We start from the raw sequence: 26,376 nt of genomic DNA, 5'->3' as shown, positions 1-26,376 counted from the left end.
CTCTACTCGGCCCTGCTTGGCCCGGTTTGCTTTTCCACTGCTGGTACCGCATGGTATAGTGTGGGAACGGTTTGGTACGGTACGGTATAGGTTTGCTTTTCCACTAAAGTAGTACTAAAGTTAAGTGGGTGGGATAACAACTGGGTGGGTGGGATTCTCTGACCAATCAGTGGCTAGTAGTGACTGCATGCAAAGGATTGTGGGATATGGTACCAGTTTGGTACCTGTTGGAACCACAATCGAGTAGGTACTGTTTTTTCAGAGTCTTACCGTACCGTACCGTTCGGTTCCATGCAGTAGAAAAGCAAACCTATACCGTACCGTACCGAACCGTTCCGACCCTATACCATGCGGTACCAGCAGTGGAAAAGCACAAAAGCGTGCCGAACCGTTACGGTTCCATGCAGTGGAAAAGCACCATAAGACACTCATCTAGCAAAGCATGCTGAGCTTTGTAATAAGAAAGCCCAGCACTTCCTGCAAGTTTGTTAGAAGCTTGTGTAAACTGATTATTCCCTTCAAAGAGGTATGGAGGCGGCTTCTCCTCATACAACAATGTGTATAATGTGATTTCTCCTGTTCTCCCACTTTTTGTGTCTGTTTAACATACTGTTTTTTCTCGTTCAATATGTTTATTGCAAAGTTTCAGGTAAAAACATAGACAATATAAGGATTTTGGCAGCACAAAGAAAAACTAGCCTACAAACATACCATAAAAAAAGAGAATATGTACTAATAATACAGCCCAATAAATTGCAGAAAAATAAGTCGTCATAAAAAAGTACTAGTACAGTAAAATTATAGCTCCTCATCACTCCCAGAGGGAATTGCCTGAGGTAGACAACAGTCAAAGAAAGGTGTAAAAGAACATAAGAAAACACAAATAAGTTAAAAGTACAATGGAGAAAAACCAAAGAACCAGGAAAGAATCCAGGGTATTCCATGCCCAGTAGACTACCACAATCAGTCCTCTAAGGAGATATGCATATACGAGACTCAAGGAGACCATGTTTTTTCATAGTGTCTGACCTTATTTAGCACACTCACCAGCTCCTCATATACCATATTCCATGAAACTTTATTTTTGGTATGGACAAAAGACACAGAAGTGTTCTTCCAAGCTCCCATAATGGTACATTTAGCTGCTAGAAAAAGAAAGAAGGCTAATCTTTGTTCACTGCGGGATAGTTTAGGAATAGCCCCATTCAATAAAGCATATTGGGGCTGTTGAGAGATAGTTTGACCAATGAGTCGACGAAGTAAAGAAAAACTCCTTTTCCAGTATCCCCTAATACGGGGGCACTCCCACCATATATAATACATATATGATACATACAAAAACCACAAAAACCACAAAAACACCATGTCTGAATGGACACACGGAGCTGTGACTCAGCTCGGGTGTCCTCATAGCAAGCTGCTTGATGGGCACCCAACAGGAGGAAGGGGCCAGGAGCTCCAGCCAGGAAACCAAGAAGAAGAGGATACTGGCCACTCTGCAAAACCAACTGCACATAGCAGGTAAGTATAACATGTTTGTTATTTTTTAAAAAATAAAAAATTAGACTTTACACTCACTTTAAGATCCAAACAGAAGGCATATATTATTCTAAAGAAACACTATCCATATGGTTGCCAGAAGTTAATAACACCTTGATGGCACTTATTAACAATATTATACTGTTTTGTTTACATATTTTTTGTTGAATATAGCTAAAAAACAAACAAGTTAAAATATGCACACAATTTTAAAGAGTCAGCTAAATATAAAATATATCAAGATTAGCACTGATTGCTAATTTCATGGCAGATTTGGAGTGTTGATATGTTTGGTTAGGACTCGGAGTATCAAATTATAGTATTTGAAGAGAAAGGGGAAGTTACCCCCGAAACACATCCCTTGGCAAACCTTCAGCAGCAACACAGAGAAAAATCAAAATACAAAATATATTTCCCTCAGCAGAGTGGAGAAAAAACTAGAACCCCTGTGAGCTTTTAGATTCAGTCAGAGTCCCTGTTTCAGGTTTTCCCTAACTCCCTGTCTGGTGAAACTGTGGTCATTAGGAAAGTATGTGAGAGGAAATGTCAGCAAAACATGGCAGGGTGTCTAATCTTTTTACAACTTTTTAAAAAATAAAAAAAGAATTTTGGCTGGATACCTACAAATTTAAAATACCTGAATAATTTCGCAAATAAGATCATCAGTGCAGTGTTTGAGTTTTCAATTAATGGAAATAAACATATCTGTTACATATTAAACTTGAGAAACATACATTCAGCCATGATGTGAAACATAGTAAAACAATGCAGGATTTTTTTTATTTCCTAGGAACACAGATTCTATTGTGAAGTTGTGAAGTTGTGAAGAGCGATCCTTTCATTTTGACAAGTACAGTACACACAATATACTATTGTGGATGCATCACAGCTAGAAATAAAACATTTCTTCTATTACCAAGTAGGACAGCAGTGGACACAGCAAAGAATTTATATATATATATATATATATATGTATATGGTCTTCAAATAGTTTCCACACTTTTATACATATAATAGAGTTTAAAAAAAGTGTGGAAACTTTTTGAAGAACCCTTGTATACAGTATATATATATATATATATATAGACACACACACACACTATATTACCAAAAGTATTGGGACACCCGCCTTTGCACTCCCATGAACTTTAATAGCATCCCAGTCTTAGTCCATAGGGTTCAATATCGAGTTGGCCCACCCTTTGCAGCTATAACAGCTTCAATTCTTATGGGAAGGCTGTCCACATGGTTTAGGAGTGTGTCAATGGGATTTTTTGACCATTTTTCCATAAGCACATTTGTGAGGTCAGGCACTAATGTTGGAGAGAAGGCCTGGCTCGCAGTGTGTGCTCTAATTCATCCCAATTCATCTGGTTGAGGTCAGGACTCTGTGCAGGCCAGTCAAGTTCCTCCACCCCAAACTTACTCATCCATATATTAATAGACCTTGCTCTGTGCACTGGTCCAAATCATTTGGTGGAAGGGGGATGATGGTGTGGGTTTGTTCTTTAGGGGTTGGCCTTGGCCCCTTAGTTCCAGTGAAGGGAAAGCTTAAGGCGTCAGCATACCAAGACATTTAGGACATTTTCATGCTCCCAACTTTGTGGAAACTGTTTGGGGATGGCCCCTTCCTGTTCCAACATGACAGTGCACAAAGCAAGGTCCATAAAGACATTGATGAGTGAGTTTGGGGTGGAGGAACTTGACTGGCCTGCACAGAGTCCTGACCTCAACCCAATCGAACACCTTTGGGATGAATTAGAGCGCAGACTGCAAGCCAGGCCTTCTCTCCAACATCAGTGCCTTGCCTCACAAATGCGCTTCTGGAAGAATGGTCAAACATTCCATTAGACACACTCCTAAACATTGTGGACAGCCTTCCCAGAGGAGTTGAAGCTATTATAGCTGCAAAGGGTGGGCAAACTCAATATTGAACCCTACGGACTAAGACTGGGATGCCATTAAGGTTCATGTGCGTGTAAAGGCAGGTGTCCCAAAACTTTTAGTACTATAGTGTATATACAGCGGGTAAAAGAAATATTGAACATGTCACCATTTTTCTAGGTAAATATATTTCTAAAGGTGCTATTGACATTCAATTTTCACCACATATCGGTAACAACGCAGTTCAGAAATTAAGTTATGAGTAATAAAATGAAATGACTCAGGGAAAAAGTATTGAGCACATGAAGAAAGGGAGGTGCAAAAAGGCATGGAAAGCCAAGACACCAGCTGAAATCAGTAATTTGAAAGCAATCCTGCCCCATTGTCAGTGCAATTTAATAGTTCTGTCTAAACTGATGGCCTATAAGAAGGTGTCTCATTACCAAGGTGTCACACAAGAAACATCTCATGATGGGTAAAAGCAAATAGCTCTCTCAAGACCTTTGAAACCTTATTGTTTTAAAACATACTGATGGCATTGGTTACAGAAGGATTTCTAAACTTCTGAATGTTCCAGTGAGCACTGTTGGGGCCATAAGCCATAAGTGAAAATAACATAATTTCACCATAAACTAGTAAGTAAGGGTACCACATCCCAATTAGTTATGTAGAAAAAGAAAATGTTGTGGGGCTATTTCCTTCCACCTTGGGGGGACTGTCAAGCCAAACCATATGGATTAATCCAATATGTCCACCACTTGTTGGTGATTAAGTCTTTTGTGACTATGATACCAGTCTATCCCACCGTCTGACCTTCTATTTACACCGTTACTGCTGCTGGTAGGTTTCCTAAATTAATGTAAGAATTAATATTGGATCTATTTCTCCATGTTTTCTTATCTTTGGCAAATTATGTTACACTTAAAGTGTCCCCCCCTTTTCTCCGTGTCCATATATTGTATCAGGATTCCCCAACCATCTCCACGTGCACATTTAGGCTGTCCATACTCGCCGGGGGGTGGGTCTCGGTTTGCCTTGGTTGGATTCAGTAGCCACAATTCCGCAAGCAGCCATACAGGTGCGCTCACCCATGTTATTTCTCTCCTTCCCACCCCCTTTTTTTATTTTTTTTTCCCCCTTTGTTCTTTGTTTATTTTTTTTATTTTTGGAATTGTAAAATATTATATATATATATATATATATAATGTATTTCTCTTTTCTCTTTTCTTCTTTCTTTATTATGATCGTACCACTATAATGCAATACTATGATTGTAATCCTATATAAATGATAGAATGTATCTTCTGATCATTCCACAGCTATAGCACTGACTGTGATTGTGCATCCCCATACCCCTGAGGAAGCGGACTTTCCCGCGAAACATGTCGGGTAGTGGGTAACCACTTTCAAGAAGGTCTCCCAGTGTTGCTAGGTCAATTTTTTGGCCCTCTGGTATTCCTCTATGGTCTGCTACAATCACTATATCAACAAATATAGCTTTGCTGACTTGTATAGTTTTGTGCATTTTATATTTGGACTTATTTTAGTCCTTATGTTTTTCTATGTATGTTGTTATTATTATTGTCTGTCTGATCTCTCAATAAAATTATTTGCTTTAATATGATAGTATTTTAATTCTGAATACTACTATTATTGGTCATAGACGGTACCGTTAAAATCCTGCCCCATGCCCCACAACATTTTCTTTTTCTACATAAACTGGCCACATCCAGGTCCTTTTTGCAAGATTTTTGACAGAGGAGTTAAAATAATTATCAGAAGAGTTTTTCATGAGCCAAGGACCACTTGTGGAGAGCTTCAGAAAAGACCTAGAATTAGCAGGTACAAGTACAGTAATGCACTCAACCGCCATGGCCTGTATGCACGCTTAACATGCAAGACACCATTGCTAAAGAAAAAGCATGTTGAAGCTTGTTTAAAGTTTGCTGCACAACATTTAGACAAGCCTGGGAATTACTAAGAGAATATAGTCTGGTTAGATCAGACCAAAATTTAACTTTTTGGATACCATTATACACACCATGTTTGGAGGTCAAATGGCACTGCACATCACCCCAAAAACACCCCCATACCAACAGTGAAGTTTAGAGGTGAGAACATCATGGTGTGGGGCTGTTTTTCAGCACATGGTACTGGCAAACTTAATGTCTTTGAAGGAAGGATGAATGGAAAAATGTACCAAGACATTCTTGATAAAAATCTGCTGCCATCTACTAGGATGATGAAGATGAAACGAGGGACATTTCAGCAAGACAATGATCCCAAACACAAAGCCAAGGAAACTCTCAATTGGTTTCAAAGAAAGAAAATAAAGCTGTTAGAAAGGCCCAAACTTGACCTGAATGGAATCCAATAGAAAATCCATGTTCGTGTGGAAGAATGGGCCAAAATCACTCCCGAGAACTGCATTACCTACAATGGATTTTTTACAAAGTATTAATACTTTTTGGCTTCACTGTAGTGAGTGGAGCAGTGATCTATTGCTTTTTTTCTGTTCAGGGTTTCCTGAGCTGGGTGTTTGATTCTGCCCACCTGCCTCTGGAAAAAGTTTCCAGAGCCTAATGCAGGGAGATTCAAATGACCAGTGTGAATATTTATCATGCTCAAGTCAGTCCCTGGAAGGAAGCACTCAGAAGGTGGATGGGGTAGTGATAAATATTCGAAGGGGCCTTGTCAGAGTGTTCTTTCCTCTCAAGGGAGGGTTCCAGTTCACTTGGGGCTGCTGCCCCCTGGGGGCACCTTTACTGAGTCAATTGTAGTCTTGGCTTCAGTAGAAGCTGGGCTAAGGGCCTGGAGAAGATTGCAGAGAGGATTTTTGGTACAGTCTGGGCCTCAGCAGGAGCTGGGCTGAGGGCCTAGGAAGGACCTGGAAAGAATCAGTGCTAGAGGTGCTCCCAGAAGTCCTGGTCTGGAGGAGGATCTTTTGTCTCCCTCACTGAGGATCTCTTGGTGGGGGCTGAGTTGTATTTGGCTCCCGGGACATTGTGAGTAGGACCTGGTTTGGGACTTTCATGTGCGGCTGCAGTTATGAGGATTTAGTGTGAAGATTGTCCTCCTATTGATGGCTATTGTTGTTTTGGAGTATCCTTTGGCCCTAAACCCCTTTCAAGTTATTCAGCAATAAATTCTAAAAGGTCTGGCAGCCTATGTACTAATAAAGGAGATCTGGGCATATACTCAGTGGCCCCTCCGGGAATAAACACTACATATATATATATATATATATATATATATATATATATATATATATATATATACACACACACAGTATCTCACAAGAGTGATTACACCCCCTCCATTTTTGTAAATATTTTATTCTATCTTTTCATGTGACAACACTGAAGAAATGACACTTTGCTACAATGCTTGTATAACAGCTTGTATAACAGTGTAAGGCCCCGTTCACATAGGGGCGATCCGACTTCGGGGGGCGACCTCCGAGGTCGCGGTGCGAGCAGCGCGTCGCGACCTCGGAGCGGCCGCCACGGACTTCATAACATTGAAGTCTATGGCGGTCGCCCCAAAGAAGCTCCGGACCCTTTTTCTAAGTCGGAGCGACTTGTGTCGCTCCTATTAGAACGGGTCTGCAGCTTCCCTATGGAAGGCGACCTACGGCGACCTGTGAGGCGACCAGGTCGCCTCACAGGTCGCCTTAGTGTGAACGGGGACTAAATGTTCTGTCCCCTCAGAAAAACTCAACACACAGCCAGTAATCTCTAAATTGCTGGCAACAAAAATGACTACACCCCTAAGTGAACATGTCCAAATTGGACCCAAAATGTAAATATTTTGTGTGGCCACCATTATTTTCCAGCTCTGCCTTTACACTCTTGGGCATGGAGTTCACCAGAGCTTCACAGTTGCCACTGGAGTCCTCTTCTACTCCTCTATGATGACATCACAGAGCTGGTGGATGTTAGAGACCTTGCGCTCCTCCACCTTCCATTTAAGGATGCCCCACAGATGCTCAATTAGGTTTAGGTCTGGAGACATGCTTGGCCAGTCCATCACCTTTGACCTCAGCTTCTTTAGCAAGGAAATGGTCATCTTGGAGGTGTGTTTGGGGTCATTATCACGTTGGAACTGCCCTGCAGCCTAGTCTCCGAAGGGGGGGGGGGGGATCATGCTCTGCTTCATTCCCTCAATGAACTGTAGCTCCCCAGTGCCAGCAGCACTCATGCAGCCCCAGACCATGACACTCCCACCAACATGCTTGACTGTAGGCAATACACACTTGTCTTTGTACTCCTCACTTGGTTGCTGTCACACACACTTGACACCATCTGAACCAAATAAGTTTATCTTGGTCCTATCAGACCACATGACATGGTTCCAGTAATCCATGTTCTTAGTCTGCTTGTCTTCAGCAAACTGTTTGCAGGCTTTCTTGTGCATCATCTTTAGGGACGACAGCCATGCAGACCAATTTAATGCAGTGTGTGCTGTATGGTCTGAGCACTGACAGGCTGACCCCCCACCCCTTCAACCTCTGCAGCAATGCTGGCAGCACTCATACATCTATTTCCCAAAGACAACCTCTGGATATGACGCTGAGCACGTGTACCTAACTTTTTTCAGTCAACCATGGCAAGGCCTGTTCTGAGTGGAACCTGTCCTGTTAAAACCCTGTATGGTCTTGGCCACCGTGCTGCAACTCTGTTTCGGGGTCTTGGCAATCTTCTTATAGCCTAGGCCATCTTTATGTAGAGCAACAATTCTTTTTTTCAGATCCTCAGAGAGTTCTTTGCCATGAGGTGCCATATTGAACTTCCAGTGACCAGTATGAGAGAGTGAGAGCGATAACACCAAATTTAACACACCTGTTCCCCATTTACACCTGAGACCTTGTAACACTAACAAGTCACTAGACACGAGGAGGGAAAATGGCTAATTGGGCGCAGTTTTGACATTTTCACTTAGGGGTATACTCACTTTTGTTGCCCGCGTTTTAAACATTAATGGCTGTGTGTTGAGTTGTTTTGAGGGGACAGCAAATTTAGTTGTCACGTGAAAAGATATATTAAAATATTTACAAAAATGTGAGGGGTATACTGTATATATATATATATATATATATATATATATATATATATATATTGTGGCAGTGCAACTAGTGGTGAGCAGGTATTTCTCCCAGGATTATCAACCAGGCAGGTTGAGAGGCTCCAGGAGGACTGTTTTACTGGGAAAAGACTGGGTTTGCAGTTTCCCCTATGGTGCATAAAGTCCAGTTGGGGACCTGGAGTCTGGAGATTTCCAAGCGATCTGGGTGGGAGGAAATCTCCAATCCTGGGACCAGGTCTTAGAAACAGCCAGCACACTGATTGTGCAGGTGGATCTGGACCTTTTAAGACAGACAGTACCAGGGTTCTGGGCTCCACCCTCCCGAGGAGTCCTGGCGTGCAAGGGAGAAGGGTGCATGTCTGCACGGTGGGAGTACATGGTGAGCCTTTGGGCTGGAACAGCAAAGGAAGCTGGAGAAAGTGTGCTAACGGAGGTACAGTGTCTTTACAGAAACTCTGTTAGATGGCCAAGAGGGTCGAGGCTTAACCACTTCCCGACCGGCGCACGACGATCTACGTCGGCGCTCAGCCCCGGCCAGGCAAACTGACGTAGGCCTACGTCAGCACTTTTTGCCGGCCCTGTGCGCGCTCCCGCGCCCCGCCGCCGCCGATGACTCGATTCAGAACCGATCAGTCATCAGGTCCAGGCCAATCATTTTTGGTCTGGACCTGTTGATCGGTCCTACCCAATCAAATGTCACTCTAAGCCTGTGAAATGTAAACACAGGTTTAGAGGAGATGTGCCCTCCCCTCCCAACGGTCTTTTTGGATCCAGCGTGAGAGGAGAGCACATCTTACTGTGAGTATTGCACCAAGCACACCCACACACAGTTAGATAGGCACATTTCACCCCCGATCGCCCCCCCCAATTAACCCCTACAGCACCTGACACAACACACACTATATACAGCATATAGCAGTTACCTATATACCTGTATAAGTGTGATTTGTGAACAGGTGTAGCACTTGCGACCCCCCCTTTTCCACTCAAATTACCCCCCACCCCCCCTAATAAAGATTTAACCCACTGATCGCCGCTGACCCTCCCCCCTGATCACCGCCGTTAACCCCTACACCCTCTGTCACATCAGCACTAATACAAACGCAATATACAGTATTTTTGTATTAGTGTCATTGTGATCAGAATTAGCGCAGGCGACTACGTTTCTGTCCCAAGAAGGTTTAGGGTCCCCGCCACCCGCCCAATAAAGATTTAAGCCCCTGACCCCCCCCTGATCACCCCTACACCCCCTGCCATAACACACACCGTATACAGTATATAGCATTTTGCTATATACCCGTATAAGTGTGATTTGTGGTCAGGTCTAGCGCTTGCGACCCCCCCTTTTCCACTTGAATTACCCGCCACCCCCCCCTAATAAAGATTTAAGCCCCTGATCCCACCTGATCCCCCCCTAATCACCGCTAGTTAACCCCTACACCCTCTGTCACATCAGCACTAATACAAACGTAATATACTGTGTTTTTGTATTTTTGTATTAGTGTGATTGTGATCAGAATTAGCGCAGGCGACTAAGTTTGTGTCCCAAGGAGGTTTAGGGTCCCCCCCACCCGCCCAATAAAGATTTAATCCCCTGATCCCCCCCTGATCACCCCTACACCCCCTGCCACAACACACTGTATACAGTATATAGCATTTTCTATATACCCGTATAAGTGTGACTTGTGACCAGGTTTAGCGCTTGCCACCGTTTCTTTTATCCGTAGGATACCCGCCAGCCCCTTCCAATAAAGATTTAAACCCCTGATCCCCCCTGATCACATCCCGTTAACCCCTACACCCTCTGTCACATTAGCACTAATACACACATAATATACTGTTTTTACTGTATTTTGTATTAGTGTCATTGTGACTTGAGGTTGCTCTAGCTAGCTAGTTTCTTTCCCAAAGGAGGTTTAGGGTCCCCGCCACCCCCCCAGATCCCCGGCGCATAGTTTAGAAATAACCCCTTGATTGCCACACACACACGCACGCACGCACATACACTTCCATTTCTAGTATAGTGTTTGAACAGATCAATATCTGATCTGATCAGAGCTATACTAGCGCCCCCATAGTTTAGGGTTCCCAAAACGCGGTGTTTGCACGATCAGTACTGATTCCTGCCAGCACCTGCGTTTAACCCTTTCACCCAGGCAAGTGTAGTAATCAATAGATTACTGTCACTTGCAAAAAAACACAAGACACAAAACCGCTGTGTTAGCAGAGTCAGGCCTGATCCCTGCTAGCATTAGCAGTTTTTTGGTAGCGCTTGAAATAGTCTTCGACAACCAGGTGCTTTTATTACCTGTGAGTCGCATCACTGTACGGGTAAATTTAGTTACCAAAATGTCTAAACGTTCGTACAGTGATGAAGCTATTTACAGTATAATGACCATGTCAGGTGAGAGCGATGGGGAAGCCTCACCGGCAGAATCAGGGTCAGTATACGAACCAGATGACGGCAGCGGCTCCCTGACAGATAGCTCCGACGACAGATGGGTCCCTGTTAGACCCAGGCGTACCCGACCCCATTCTGAAGTTGTTGAGATGCAGGAATCGCAGGGTGCTCGTATGGAGCAGAGTGTGGTTACTAGTGCCGCTCATTTTTCTGGCGACCTGGCAAGCGCCAGCGGCCTAGTACACCCTGGACCTAGTACAACCAGCACTGCAGTATCACCTGGTGAGGTGGCGAGTCCCCTAAGTGCAGTTGAAGCTGGTGCGGTGGCTAGCACGAGTAGTGGCCCGCAGCCACCGCGTATTCGAAGACAGGCCCGTAGAGCCCATAGTGCCCTCCCTGATGCGCTGGCATTTCCTAATTGGCAACCCACTGATTCTACAGCGCCAGTACTTCCCCCATTCACCGCCCAACCTGGAATCCACGTGGAGACAGCTGGTTTTACGCCCCTGAACTTTTTTCAGCTGTTCTTCACGGAAGATCTTTTCAGATCTATTGTGGATCAATCAAATTTATATGCTCAACAATTTATCGCCGCCAACCCAAATTCGCACCTTGCCAGACGATTCGGCTGGAATCCTATAACGGTTTCCGAATTTAAGATCTTTCTGGGCCTTTCCCTCAACATGGGCATAACTAAACAGAGTGAAGTGCGGCTATATTGGTCCACTAGCCCACTTCACCATATGCGCATGTACTCTGCCTCCATGTCCAGGGCGAGATATGAGCAAATTCTGCGATTTATGCATTTCAGCGACAATGAAATCTGTCGTCCTCGGGGAGACCCTGCATACGATCGGCTCCACAAAATTCGGCCCCTCATAGACCACTTCAATCAGCGGTTTGCAGCCTTGTTTACCCCTGAACAAGTTGTCTGCGTTGACGAGTCCCTGATTAAATTTACTGGCCGCCTTGCTATGAAACAGTACCTCCCCAGCAAGCGTGCCAAGTACGGGGTCAAACTGTACAAGCTCTGTGACAGGGCCACAGGCTATACAGTTAGTTTCCGGGTCTATGAGGGAAAAGATAGCTGTGTGGAGCCCCCCAACTGCCCAGACTACATAGGGAGCAGCGGTAAGATTGTTTGGGACTTGGTGTCACCCTTATCCGGAAAGGGGTACCATTTGTACGTGGACAACTTTTACACAAGCGTGCCACTATTTAGTCACCTGCTCGAATTACAAATTGGCGCATGTGGCACCGTGCGACCTAATCGCCGGGGCTTCCCCCAACGGCTTGTAGATTCCCGTCTTAGTCGGGGGGGCGAGAGCCTGCTTGAAAACGGACAAATTGCTTGCGGTGAAGTGGAAGGATACACGGGATGTTTATGTTCTGTCCTCCCTTCACCCAGACACGACAGTCCAAATCCCTACGGCAACTGGCGTTATGGAGAAACCCCTCTGTGTCCACGAATATAACCTTAATATGGGAGGGGTGGACCTTAACGACCAGCTTTTGGCGCCGTATTTAGTTGCCCGTAAAGCCAGACGCTGGTACAAAAAAGTGTCTGTTTATTTATTTCAATTGGCGATGCTGAACGCCTTTGTCCTATACAGGGCGTCAGGACGAACTGGATCTTTCCGGGAATTCCAGGAAGAGATCATCCTTGCCTACCTGTACCCAGGAGGCATGCCTGCCCAACTTCCCCTTCCAGATGCAGTGAGCCGGCTGCATGAGAGGCATTTTTCACATGTCCTCCCGAGTACCCCTACCCAAAGATGGCCCCAAAGAAGATGTCGTGTCTGTAGCAGGCGCGGATTTAGGCGTGACACCCGCTATTATTGTCCCAAATGTCCTGACCAACCTGGTCTCTGCATCGGGGAATGTTTCGAGCGCTACCATACACTAGTGGAGTATTAGCGTAGGGTACAGCACGACACAGTGTAGGGCACACAAACACAGGGTCTCGAAGGATGTTGGATGTCCATCGACATTTTGAGAGACCCAAGCTGGAAGAGAAGATCGCAGAAGATCGCAGTCCCTCCCAAATCAAGAAACAGTTAGAAAGAAAAATAAAAGGATCCAAAAACTGTTGTTGTGTCAGTAATTTTATGTCCTTCTACTCTTCCTACTGTACTTTTTTTTTTTATTGTCCTTTGTTTGTTTTTTCATTCTTTTGTGACCTGTTTCTCTTGCAGGTACTCGTCCGCTACCACGCATTGATTTTATATATTCTGACACAAACAGTGTTTGCGCTCAGCATATATGGATACCTTTGCTGATAGCAGCTGTGGTGATTTTCTGATTTCAGCACTGCAGTTAAAATCCTATTTTGGTATACGTGGATAGTGTCGTGTATACCCATCATTAAATTCAGTGGGTGGTTGTTTGGGCGGTTAATGATGAGTAATACTACGCATTATTCCTGTGCTGATTTCTGATAGGTTCTCTTTTTTTTCGTTCAGCCCACAGGCTGCATGAAAAAAAAAAAAAAACCTATATGCCAAACAAGGACCAGCAATGTACTGGTGCATTGCTGGACGTTGAGTGGTTATACCAGGATGATGCCTGCAGATTTAGGCATCATCTTGGTATCGTTTTTTACAGCCAGTGGTCGGCTTACATGTAAAAGCAATCCTAGCAGGTAATTGGCCGCTAGACTGCTTTTACATGCAGTGGGAGGGGCCTCCCCCCCCCCACCGCCGCCTTCCGCAGCCTTCCGTGGTTTTTCTCGGGCTCTCCTGTCCCACCGGTTAACCCGAGAGTGCAGCCGGTGGTTCAGTTATGTAACCATAGAGCTAATTGGAGATGAGAATGGCTCCAATCATCTCTATGGCCTAAGATGCCGGAGGCTACGAGCATTTTATGACTTCTGTTTCGCCAGAAATAAACAGGGCCATTGGGAAATTGGGAAAGTATTTTATCACACCAATTTTGGTGTGGTCAGATGCCTAAAGGTCAGAGGAGAGATCTAGAGTCTAAAAGACCCCAATTTTTTTAAAAAAAGAGTACCTGTCACCACAGATTGCTATCATAGGGGATATTTAAATTCACTATGATAACAATAAAAATGATTTAAAAAAAAAAAAAAATTAAAGGAAAGGTGTCAAAATAACATAAAAAAGCAAAAGAAAAAAAAAAAAAATTGAGCCCCCCCCCCTTTCCCCCGGTGCTTGCGCGCAATGGCGCACGCAAGCGGTGGTCTAGTGTCATATGTAAACCGCAATTGCAGCATGCATGTGAGGTATCGCCGCGATCGCCAGATCGAGTGCAGTAATTCTTGCAGTAGACCTCCTCTGTAAGTCTAACTGGTAACCTGTAGAGACTTTTAAAGGTTTTTAAAAATGTACGTATGTTTTTGCCGCTGCGCAGGCATGCGCAATTTTTAAAGCATGTCATGTTAGGTGTCTATGAACTCGGCATAAGATCATTTTTAAATTTTATCAAAAAAATTGGAATTATATAGTGTATTTGTGCAATAAATTAAAAAAAAATGTATTTTTTTCGCAAAAATTGCGTTTGGAAAATCTGTGCGCAAATATCGTGTGACAAAAAAATTTGCAACATCCACCATTTTATTCTATAGGGCCTCTGCTTTAAAAAAATATATAATGTTTGGGGGTTCAAAGTAATTTTCTAGTAAAAAAAAAATATTTTTTCATGTAAACAAAAAGGCACAGAAAAGGCTTGGTTTTCAAGTGGTTAGAAGAGTGGGTGATGTGTGGCTAAGATTGAGCATAAAATGCTGGGACTGTTCAAACACCCCCCAAATGACCCCTTTTTGAAAAGTAGACACCCAAAGCTTTTTTCTGAGAGGCATGGTGAGTCTATGGAGTATTTTATATTTTGCCACAAGTTTCGGGAAAATTATTATTATTTTTTTATTTTTTGTTTTTTTACAGAAAGTTGTCACTGATATATTGCTCCTGCATGCCATGGGAATATGTGAAATGACACCCCAAAATACATTCTTTTGCTTCTCCTGAGTACAGGGATACCACATGTGTGAGACTTTTTGGGAGCCTAGCTGTGTACGCAACCCCGACAACCAGTCCACATCTTCAGGTTTTCTAATGGCGTAAATTGCTGATTTTACCCCTGACTACCTGTCACAGTTTCAGAGGCCCTGAAATTTCAAGATAGCACAAACCCCCCCCCCAAATGACCCCATTTTGCAAAGTAGACACTCCAAGCTACTGGCTGAGAAGCATGGTGAGTCCATGGAATAGTTTATATTTTGCCACAAGTTTCGGGGAAAAATTTTTTTTTTATTTTTTTAAATTTTTTTACACAAAGTTGTCAGTAAATGATATATTGCTCACACAGGCCATGGGTATATGTGAAATGACACCCCAAAATACATTCTGCTGCTTCTCCTGAGTACAATGATACCCCATGTGTGAGACTTTTTGCCAGTCTAGCCGCGTACAGGACCCGGAAAACCAATGCGCACCTTTTGGCTTTCTAAGGGCGTAAATTGTTGATCTCACTCCTTACTACCTATCACATTTTGAAGTCCATAAAAAGCCAAGATGGCACAAAACCCCCCCAAATGACCCCATTTTGCAAAGTAGACACTCCAATCTATTTGCTAAGAGGCATGGTGAGTATTTTGCAGCTCTCATTTTTTTTGGAAAATGAAGAAAAAACAGGAAAATGCATTTTTTTCCCTCTTTTTTCAATTTCCAAAACTGTGTGACAAAAAGTGAGATCTGCAAAATACTCAACATGCCTCTCTGCAAATAGCTCAGGGTGTCTACTTTCCGAAAAGGGGTCATTTGGGGGGGGGGGGGGTTGTGCTGTCTTGGCATTTCATGGCCTCCAAAACTGTGATAGGTAGTCAGGAGTGAAATCAACAATTTACGCCCTTGGAAAGCCTGAAGGCGATGATTGGTTTTCGGGGTCCTGTACTCGGCTAGACTGCAAAAAAGTCTCACACATGGGGTATCCCTGTACTCAGGAGAAGCAGCAGAATGTATTTTGGGGTGTCAGTTCACATATACCCATGGCATGTGTGAGCAATATATCATTTACTGACAACTTTGTGTAAAAAAAAAAAAAAAATATATATATATATATATATATATATATATATATATATATATATATTTCCCGGAACTTGTGGCAAAATATAAAATATTCCATGGACTCACCATGCCTCTCAGCAAATAGCTTGGGGTGTCTACTTTCCAAAATGGGGTCATTTGGGGGGGGGTTTGTGCTATCTTGGAATTTTAGGGCCTCCGAAACTGTGACAGGTAGTGCAGAGGTGACATGCACAATTTACGCCATTAGAAAACCTGAGAGTGTTGATTGGTTTTCGCGGTCCTGTACACAGCTAGGCTCCCAAAAAGTCTCACACATGGGGCATCCCCATACTCAGGAGAAGTGGCAGAATGTATTTTGGGGTGTCATTCCACTTATACCCATGTCATGTGTGAGAATTTTATCTTTTAGTGACAACGTTGTGTAAAAAAAATAAATAAAAAAAAAAAATAGTAATTTTCCCAAAACTTGTGGTAAAATATAAAATATTCCATGGACTCACCATGCCTCTCAGCAAACAGCTTGGGGTGTCTACTTTCCAAAATGGGGTCATTTGGGGGGGGTTTGTGGTATCTTGACATTTCAGGGCCTCCTAAACCGTTAGAGGTAGTGAGAAAATGCAATGAAAAATGTACGCCCTTTGAAATTCTGATGGTGGTGATTTGATTTTGGGGACCCGTACACAGCTAGGCTCCCAAAAAGTCCCACATATGTGGTATCCCTGTACTCAGGAGAAGCAGCAGAATATATTTTGGGGTGTAATTACACATATACCCATGGCATGTGTGAGCAATATATCATTTCAATGACGACTTTGTGTAAAAAAAAAAAAAAAAAAAAATTTTTAGTCATTTTTCAAACACCTGTGACAAAAAAATGAAATATTCAATGAGCTCAACATGCCTCTCAGAACATTCCTTAGGATGTCTACTTTCCAAAAAGTGGTAGTTTGGGGGGGTTTTGTACTGCCCCGCCATTTTAGCACTTCATGAAATGAGATAGGCAGTCAGAAATTAAAGCTGCGTAAATTTCAGTATTTACACCATAGTTTGTAGACGCTCTAACTTTTGCGCAAACCAATAAAAATACGCTCATTGAATTTTTTTGTCAAAGACATGTAGTTAAATATATTTTGGCCAAAAAAAATACATAAATTGAGTATATTGGATATTTTTTAAAAGACAAAGTTGAAAATGTCATTTTTTTGCAAAATTTTCGCTCTTTTTTTATTAATATCGCAAAAAATAAAAAGCGCAGAGGTGATCAAATACCACCAAAAGAAAGCTCTGTTTGTGGGAAAAAAAGGACGTAAATTTCGTTTGGGTACCACATTGCATGACCGCGCAATTGTCAGTTAAAGTCACGCAGTGCCGAGTCGTAAAATACCCCCTGGTCAGGAAGGGGGTAAAATCTTCCGGGGCTTAAGTGGTTAAAGCCTGAGCAGCGGTGCTTCTAGAGAGCCAGGTGGCTTTGCATTTTTGTTTACATTATTGCTGAGGAAAGCTGAAACCCCTGCATGGGAAACTGTTAGGTTATTGGACTTATGTTTCTTTAGGGCCAACAAGCCCTTAACCACTTAAGCCCCGGAGGATTTGGCTGCTAAACGACCAGAGGGTATTTTGCGATTCGGCACTGCGTGACTTTAACAGACAATTGCGCGGTCGTGCGACGCTGTACCTAAACTAATTTGGCGTCCTTTTTTTCCCACAAACAGAGCTTTCTTTTGGCGGTATTTGATCACCTGTGCGATTTTTTGATCACGCGCTATAAACAAAAAAAGAGCGTAAATTTTGCAAAAATAGCAATATTTTTCCCTTTTTTTTATATGAAATTCCCCCAAAAAAAAATGTAAAAATCAAAATTTTTTAATATTTTCGGCCAATTTGTTTTATGCTACCTATGTTTGGTAAAAAAAAATCGCAAAAAGCGTATTTTGATTGGTTTGCGCAAAAGTTATTGCGTTTACTAACAAAGGGAAAGATTTTTGTCATTTTTGTTGTTTTTTTTTTTAACGCGTAATGGCGGCGATCTGCGTTTTTTTTTGCGGTACTGCGACATTGCGGCGGAAAGATCGGACCCTTGACTGACATTTTTGACACTTTTGGGGTTACCAGTGACATTTCTACAGTAATCAGTGCTATATATATGCACTGTTACTGTAAAAATACACTGGTAGTGAAGGGGTTAACTTTATTTGAGAGGGAGGGGCTGTGTGTGTCCCTAGGGGCGTGATTCTAACTGTGATTGGCTGTGGCTTCAACTGTATGCAGAGTGATCAATGGATCTACATAGTAGATCCATGTGATCAGCTCTCATACAGAGAGGAGAATGACAGGCAGCTTGTTTACACAAGCTGCCTGACTTTCTCCCTCTCCCCCGATCGCAGAGTGGCCGGCGGCGATCGGGTCCGCCGGTCACACGCGCGGGGGGGGTCCGTGACCACGCGGGAGCGCGCCTCCGGCGGCGCGCGCGCGCTCCCTAAACCCTCACAGGCGAGCGACGTAGACCTACGTCACTTTGCCTGTGAGGGGCTGACCGCCGCCGTAGATAGTCGTGCGGCGGTCGGCAAGTGGTTAAACAGCACAACTGTGTGGACTAAGCTCACTGGTAGGCTCTGCACTCAAGCTAAACACCCCCGAATATCACAATATATATATATTGAAAGGTGGAGTTGATAAAAAAAAAAGTTTTGAATGATATTCGTACTCAGGTTCATAATTGTTTTTGACTAGACATATAAGCAGACTACTTACTCTGGAGTACTTTTTGACTCCACAGGACACCATGCTCTCACTTCACAAGTTTTAAAAGTGGAGTTATACTGTATACATCTCCCGGTTTGAATGCCTGCAAGATACAAATAAATAGATTCAAATTTAACACCTGCCACAGACAATGAATGTTCTTTAATGTGTCTCTTGGGGCCCACTTATATGTAGCTCATCAAGTACTACTTATATCTAAAGTAGCTACATTATGTACGGTAACTGTATTATAATTAAGAATTAAAATTATGGGGGGCGTGGCCAGATGTGATCGAGGCTAGACGTGTCTGCCCGGAGCTCTCTGGATATCCTGATTATACCTCTGTTTTAGGTGTGTGTGGGCTGCTCTTTCACCCTATTTGGTAGGGGAACCTCCCGGCGCCTCAGCGATGCCATCCTCGACCCCCAAGTCGCAGTGGAAGCCGCCCCAGGACCAGCGTCAGACCCGCTCCACGAAAGGCCCGGGCTCCGCCTCCGTCATCTTGGCGCTGCCGTCCTCTGCGAGGTGCTGTGGCGCATGTGCGGGCATGAAGGAGCAACAGGCTGCTGACTTGCGGAGTCCAGGAGCCTCAAAGGGCGCTGCCCCGGCTGCGGACACTGATCAGAGGGCGATCACCACCCCGATCCTGGAGGCCATAGATGGATGTAAGGCGGCGCTCATGGTCAGAATAGATCATTCGGCATCCGAGTGTACCCTCATCCGCCATGACCTTCATAAGTTCAGGGGTCGCCTCACTGCCGCGGAGGATAAGATCTCGGAGGTGGAGGACTGCTCTCACAACCATGCTGCACAGTTGTCAGAATTACAAGGCATTGTGAAATCCTTGCAACACCGCGCTGACGACACAGAGGACAGACAGAGGAGAAATAATGTAAGAGTTGTGGGGCTCCCTGAAGGGGTGGAGGGGAAAAGGCCTGCTCCCTTTGCTGAAAAATTTTTTAAGCAGTTGCTTTCCCTGGAGGATTTACCCCCACTTATGTGGTTGAACGGGCTCATCGGGTCCCGGCTGGGGCCAGACCAGCTGGAGCCCCCCCCCCCCCTTGGCCGTTCCTGGTCAAATTCCTCAACTATAGGGATCGTGACATGCTCCTATCGGAGGCGCGGAAACGTCCTGAGCTACGCTTTGAAAATGCACGTGTCATGTTGTTTCCTGATTTTTCTGCGGAGACACAGAGGAAACGGCGCTCCTTTACTGAAGTCAGGAAGCACCTGCAAGCCAAGGAGATAACTTATAGCATGCAGTACCCTAGCAGGCTCAGGGTGCAACATAATGGATCAGTCAAATTCTTTGATTTCCCGCAAGAGGTTTCAGAGTGGTTGGATGGCCTGCGTTAACACCTTTTGCCTGAGGCCTGTTCCTGCGGTTCCATCTTCCTGGGTTGTTTCTGCCTGTTTCCCTGCGAATCCTGTCATTGTTTATCCGGCTGTTGCTGCATAACTCCTGAGAGGTTTCATTCTGGCTGTTTATGGTTTGGGGTCCATACTAAGCTATTTGCAGGGAGGATACCCCCCTTTTTTTACCTCAGTTTACTTGTAACTGTGGGGTGAAAGGATTGTGTGGCCTGCTACACCCATCAACATCCGGTGATTCTAGAGTCTCCATGCGGGACAGTAACTGTCATCTTACCTGCCGGACTGTTGTTCACACTGGAGGACCGTCGCACATTGCAATTTTTTGGGATGTTTGGGATTCAAGCCGCATACTGGACTGTTTTCTGTTCTATTTTTTTTGGTTATTTTTTGGGTTTCTGGTATGATGGCAGGGGAAATGTTACACCAGCACCTGCTTTTTGTTACTTATGAATGCATAGAGGTTACCTTACGTGTTTACTACATTTTTCTTGAGTGCCTATGGAAGTTTATTTTGCTTTGGGCCTTCCCTTGGCTCCCCCATCCGTATGTTATTAATTCCCATGGCTGACAATGTTAAATTCCTCTCCTGGAATGTGAGAGGGTTGAATAATAAGTTCAAGCGGGCCAGTGTCTTTCAGTACTTGAAATTGGTTAAACCACATATCCTCCTGCTGCAGGAGACTCACCTGGATGGTAATATGGTTCTTGCTCTTAGGAGACCGTGGATCCAGAGGGCATTGCATGCCACCTATTCCACGTATGCTAGGGGGGTCTCCATTCTCATAAGTAAATCTCTACCCTGTACTATTCAAAAGGTGATCTCCGATCCAGGGGGCAGATATGTGGCAGTGCTCTTGGACATTTACTCTGTTACAATGCTGATGGTAGCGATATATGTGCCTCCTCCTTTTGGGATACAATTACTGTATGATTTGGTAGATAAGTTAGCTGAATATAATCCTCTTCTGATGCTGTATATGGGTGACTTCAATGCCATCCTGGATGGTGCGCTGGATACCTCCAACCCCAACCGCTCTGCCTCTGTGGACCAGCCGGTATGGGCCTCCACTGTGGGCGTGCTTGAACTTTGGAGATGGAAGCATCCTATGTTGAGGGAATACTCTTATCTTTCCACTAGGCAACCAATCGTCTTCCCGAATTGATCTGGCATTTGGAAATACCTGCTTCCAATCCTCCTTGGTCGGCTCGGAGTACCTGGCTGGAGGGGTGTCTGATCACAACCCGCTACTCTTGACAGTGAACCTCCAATTGGGGGCTGGAGTGCGGGGTTGGCGCCTGGTGGCTGGCTGGCTCCAACAGGATCAGGTCGCCTCTCACCTGGGTGATTCGATCCGATCCTATTGGGAGTAGAATGTGGATTCCGCAGATCAGCGGGTGGTTTGGGATGCATTCAAGGTAGTGACACGGGGAGAATGTATTTCGGCCATTAAGACAGCCAGAAAAGACCATAATAGTGAGGTTACGGCGCTGCAGGGGGCTGAGAGACTGTGGGCGAGGGAACGTGCGGAATCGCCATCTGACACCAGCTATGTTGCGATGCTGGAGGCGAGACGCCTTCTTTCCCTGCACGTTTCCGATCTTGCACATACTACGACCAACCGTACACGGGAATCGTTGTTCGCTCAAGGTGATAAAAATGGTAAATTGTTGGCAATGCTGGTGGCTGACCAGAGGACTCCAGTTAATATCCCACTTATTAGAAATGCGGAAGGGGTTATAAAGACTGATCCCAGAGACATACTTACTACGTTCCATTACTATTTGAGAGCCTGTACGCCCCACTGTCGGTTGGTGACTCCTCGGCTGTTGATGGACTGCTGGGGAGTGTCACCCTTCCGACCCTGACGACTGAGGATAGCGCCATGTTGGATGAACCGATTACGACTTCTGAGGTAGAGAGGGCCATTGCGGCCTTTCCGCCTCATAAGGCTCCTGGCCCAGACGGCTTCCCGGCAGACTTTTATAGACAGTTTTCTGAACAATTGGTGCCTAGACTGACCTCTTTGCTGCAACACTGTCTGGAGAGCAAGGCCCTTCCCCCTTCTATGTTGGACGCTTACATGGTTTTATTGCCGAAGTCCGATAAGGACCCCCCTGGACTGTTCCTCTTATCGACCCATTGCTCTTTTAAACATGGACCTTAAGATTTTGACGAAAGTCCTAGCTAACAGGCTGGCCGGGGTGATCCACTCATTGATAGATCCAGATCAAACAGGCTTCATGCCTGGTAAGTCTGTGGATACTAATATTAGGCGATTGTTCACTCACCTCCAGATCCCGGGGGGGGGGGGGATTCGGGCAAGAGGGTGGTAGTCTCCATTGATATTGAAAAGGCCTTTGATTCGGTCAACTGGACCTTCATGCTTAAGACCCTGGAACTCATGGGCTTTGGGACTAATTTCTGGACGTGGATTAGACTTCTATATAATGGTCCGAGAACGGCTATCAGGCTCGGATATCTCACATCTCCCTACTTCCAGGTGGGACGGGGGACGAGGCAGGGGTGCCCCCTTTCCTGTTCGCCCTCACACTCGAACCTATAGCTATAGCGTTGCGCAGCTCCCCAGCCGTGGGTTCGATCAGAGTGGGTTCCATTAAAGAATGCCTTGCCTTGTACGCAGATGATATGTTATTGTTCCTAGGGGATCCGGATCCCTCTCTTCGGGCGGCCCTGTCCATATTGGATGAATTTGGCAGGTGCTCTGGCCTTCGGGTCAACTGGAGGAAATCTTCAATCCTGTCCTTGGATGAAGATGCCCGACTTGCTGCGGCTGGGGACCTACCGCTTTGCTGGGTAGATAGCTTTACTTACCTGGGGATCAGGGTTACTAGGCACCCTCAAGACTATTACTCTCTGAACCTCTTACCCTTATTGTCTAGACTCCAACAACATGTGTTGGCCTGGAAGAAGCTCCCACTCTCCCTTCTAGGTCGTATTAGTGTCCTCAAAATGAAATTTCTTCCAGTTATATTGTTCTTTCTCTGTAACTCTCCCCTATGGGTTCCTATGTCGTTCTATAAAAAAACTGGATAGCATTATTAGTTCGTTTCTCTGGTCCCGGGGGCTCCCAGGATTGGCCTGCGGGCCCTCAGGGAGCCCTGGGGCAGTGGAGGTCTGGCACTCCCTGACTGGCGCAAGTATTACCTTGCGGGTCAGATGGTGTTTGCGAGACGTTGACTGAGGGCGGATGACGGGGATTCGGCCACGATCCTGGAGGCGGCTCATCTGGGCTCATTTGAGTCCCTCAGATTGTCCCTGAATAGAGGTCTGGGCTCGGATCTCCCCTTGACGTTCTCCATGAAGGCAATTGTTAGAGCGTGGGCCCAGTCCTTGCGATTGACCTGTCCCAGCTATGTTGGGTTTTCTCCTTCCACTCCTCTGTGGATGAAACCTAACCTCTCCCACTTCTACAAGTTTCCGGATCCGGTGGTGTGGGTGGTAAAGGGGGTTAAGACCTTGGGGGACATCACGGTAGCAGGGGATCTCCTTCCGTTTGACGGAAAAACATGACCTGCCCAGTAATTATTTTTTTCGGTATCTCCAACTGCGTCACGCATTCCAAAGCCAATTTACCGCTTCCCAGGCGGAGCCGTGTCCCTCGGATCTGGAGTGTGTGTTGACTTGTGACACTACGCTTAAGACCCTTTCGACTGTGTACAAGGACATGTTTAGATTGACGCCTCCTAGCATTACTAGATGTAGAGACAGGTGGACAGTTGAGGTGCCTGACCTTCAGGGTGATGACTGGGAGGAGGTATGGACTGAACCCTTCAAATATTTAGTGTCCGCTAGGGATAGGCTCATACAGTTCAAATTTCTTCATAGAATTTATTACACTCCAGCTCGCTTGGCTAAGATATATCTGACCTCATCGGCAGAGTGCTGGCGTTGCTCCGCTTCCCCGGCGGATGCAACGCACATTTTTTGGTACTGCAGTCAGATCCAGATGTTTTGGGGGGCCGTGACTGCCTGTCTTACTAAGGTGCTGCTGACCCCGAATTCCACTAGCTCCGAGGGTTTGTCTCTTGGGTTTGGTGGAGGAGGTGGTCCCCTCGGTGGCACATAGAATTTTGCTTGGTATTCTCCTATTCTATGCCAAAAAGGCGATCCTACTGCATTGGAAGAAGGAGACCCCTCCCTCGCTTTCATTTTGGAAGGGCTTAGTCAATGCTGTTTTACCACTCTATAAGGCGACTGTCTAGGGGTTGTCCCAAGAAGTTTGAGAAGGTTTGGAGAGCGTGGGTTGAATCCTCCGCTACAGTGGGTTAGCTGTATACTTCTGATTGGTTCAGTTAGACGCTGGCCCTGTGTCCTGTCATTGTATACTGCCATTTGAGTTATACATTATCATCTCTTATGTACTGTATTTTATGTTGCTGCTCAGGTTGAATTTTATGCTGTGTAGATGTTGAGTTTTGTTATATGCTGAGGGGGGCTTGATTGGATGAAGTTAAAGGTGCTCATCTCTGGGGGTCGGGGCTGGCCTGTGTGTGTTTCTGGCATGGGCCTGCGCCGACCCTCTGACCTCGGTTATCCGGACTATTATGTAGGGTGCTGGTGTCTGTTTGGGGGGGGGGGGTGGGTTTGGATGGGTTGGGCGGATTGTTCTGTTTTTCTTTTTTTTTTTATGTCTGCTTTGTTTTTTCTGTAACCGTTTGTTACTGTTGGATGGTTTTTCTCTGTTTTCTTTTCCTAAAAACTGAATAAAAATAATTTTCAAAAAAAATATTAAAATTTTAATTAAAAAGAAAAACACAGCCACTACTGTGGGAACATATACTACAGGCATCACTAAATGGCGGACCGAGGTCCGAATGCAGGCTGAGTCACTGTCCCATTCGGACTGCCGCAGTCCCACCGTTTAGGAGCCTTTTCTTCCCGCAGCTGTTGCTCTGTAATCCTGTAATCAGTGGGAGGTGGGGCAGTTCTGGATGGAGGGTGTGGTAAATAAACAAGTGATTAATTGCTAGTTGCTAGGTTGAGGGGCGGTCCTAGCAACCAATTACTATCTTGCAGCTCCTGGCCTCCATTCAGACATGCTGGGCCTCCCGCCCTCCAATCTCTCTGTGCCTCACCCATATGGTATGTGAATTTGCACTTCTGCTTAGAGTTCTAATCTGTTTTTAAAGTTGCTAAACCCAGGACCCTGCACTCACTATATCTAGTCTCCCACAGTACACAGATCAAGGAAATTAAATTATTTTAGTAAATATAAATAGCCAAATACCCTTTTCTCATCAGCAGTATATAGCAGTCTTGTGACTTCTATCAGTGTCTGGTTAAAGCTTGTAGGAGGAGTTTTCACTTTACTCTGACTGTCCTATGAGGCTGCAGGACCCTGACCCTCTGTCTGGACTGTGTTGATTGGCCCTGTGCTGATCACAAGCACTCGCCCAAGAACAAAAAACTCTCTAGCAATACACACCAAAATGAGCATGTGCAGAGGGACTCAAAAGGCTCTGTCTTATCAGGAGATGGATTGGAGACACTGGAAAAAGGGGAGGATCAGAGAAGGCAGGATCAAACAGACTTTTTACACAATGCAGAGGATTAGCTTTAAAGGGGGGCTGAGGAAACTAGTATGAAGGGCGATTGATGTGAACTGAGGACTGAATGTGTGTGTGTGGAGGGGGGGGGGGCTATAATGTGAGGAGGCTGAGAACTATCATTTGGGGGGCTGCGGACATTAAATTTGGAGGAACCTGAAGAATGGGGGGGGGGGGTAAGGACTGTGATGTGGTAGGGGGAGGCTGAGGACATTAAAGTGGGGGGACTGGTAACTGTGATGTTAGGGGATGAGGATATCAAAGTGGGGGATGGAGGCTGAGGACATTAAAGTGGGGTGGATGAAAACTGTGATGTTGGGGCCTAGGAACATTAAAATGGGGTAACTGAGGACTGTGATGTGGTGGGGGGAACTGATGACAGTAATGTGGGGGCTGAGGACCATGATGTGTGGGGCTGAGAAATGTAATTTGGGGAACAATGAGCACAGTAATGTGGAGGGGGGGGGGGGCTGAGCACTGTGATGTTGGGGAGGGGGCTGAGAACTGTACGGTGGGGTGGCTGATGACTGAAGTGCGGGGGAGGGGGCTGTGGACATTAACGTGGGGGGATGATGTAAACAGGCACAGAGGACAGTACTGTTGAGGGGGTTGATGTCAAGGAAGTGTAAAAACACTACTGTAAAAAGGGTGGAGGGGGGGGGGCTACGTAAAGGGGGAGCTGAGGACACTCATCAAGAGGGGATCTAGATGTGAAGGGGTGGGGACTAAGGACACTA

The 26,376-nt window shown here is 45.2% G+C and overlaps 2 protein-coding genes across 2 annotated transcripts in view; one reads left to right on the top strand and one right to left on the bottom strand.

Annotated features, from left to right (window-relative positions):
* P2RX7 (purinergic receptor P2X 7) overlaps nucleotides 1-26,376 on the bottom strand; it is a 113,908-nt gene that overhangs the window by 33,716 nt on the left and 53,816 nt on the right. The window contains exon 5 of the mRNA XM_082255621.1: nucleotides 18,706-18,799. Within this exon, the coding sequence (XP_082111747.1) occupies nucleotides 18,706-18,799 (94 nt within the window). The remainder of the gene's footprint in view (nucleotides 1-18,705; nucleotides 18,800-26,376) is intronic.
* Nucleotides 13,006-26,376, top strand: part of IFT81 (intraflagellar transport 81) — a 328,264-nt gene continuing 314,893 nt past the window's right edge. The window contains exon 1 of the mRNA XM_082255594.1: nucleotides 13,006-13,009. The gene's annotated coding sequence lies outside the window, so the exon portion shown is untranslated. The remainder of the gene's footprint in view (nucleotides 13,010-26,376) is intronic.

Source organism: Pelophylax lessonae (genome assembly GCF_965119305.1).
Source record: "Pelophylax lessonae genome assembly, chromosome: 1".
In the NCBI taxonomy this organism is placed as follows: domain Eukaryota; kingdom Metazoa; phylum Chordata; class Amphibia; order Anura; family Ranidae; genus Pelophylax; species Pelophylax lessonae.
Note: the sequence above shows the minus strand (reverse complement) of the source record. Positions and strands in the feature narration are given on the sequence as shown.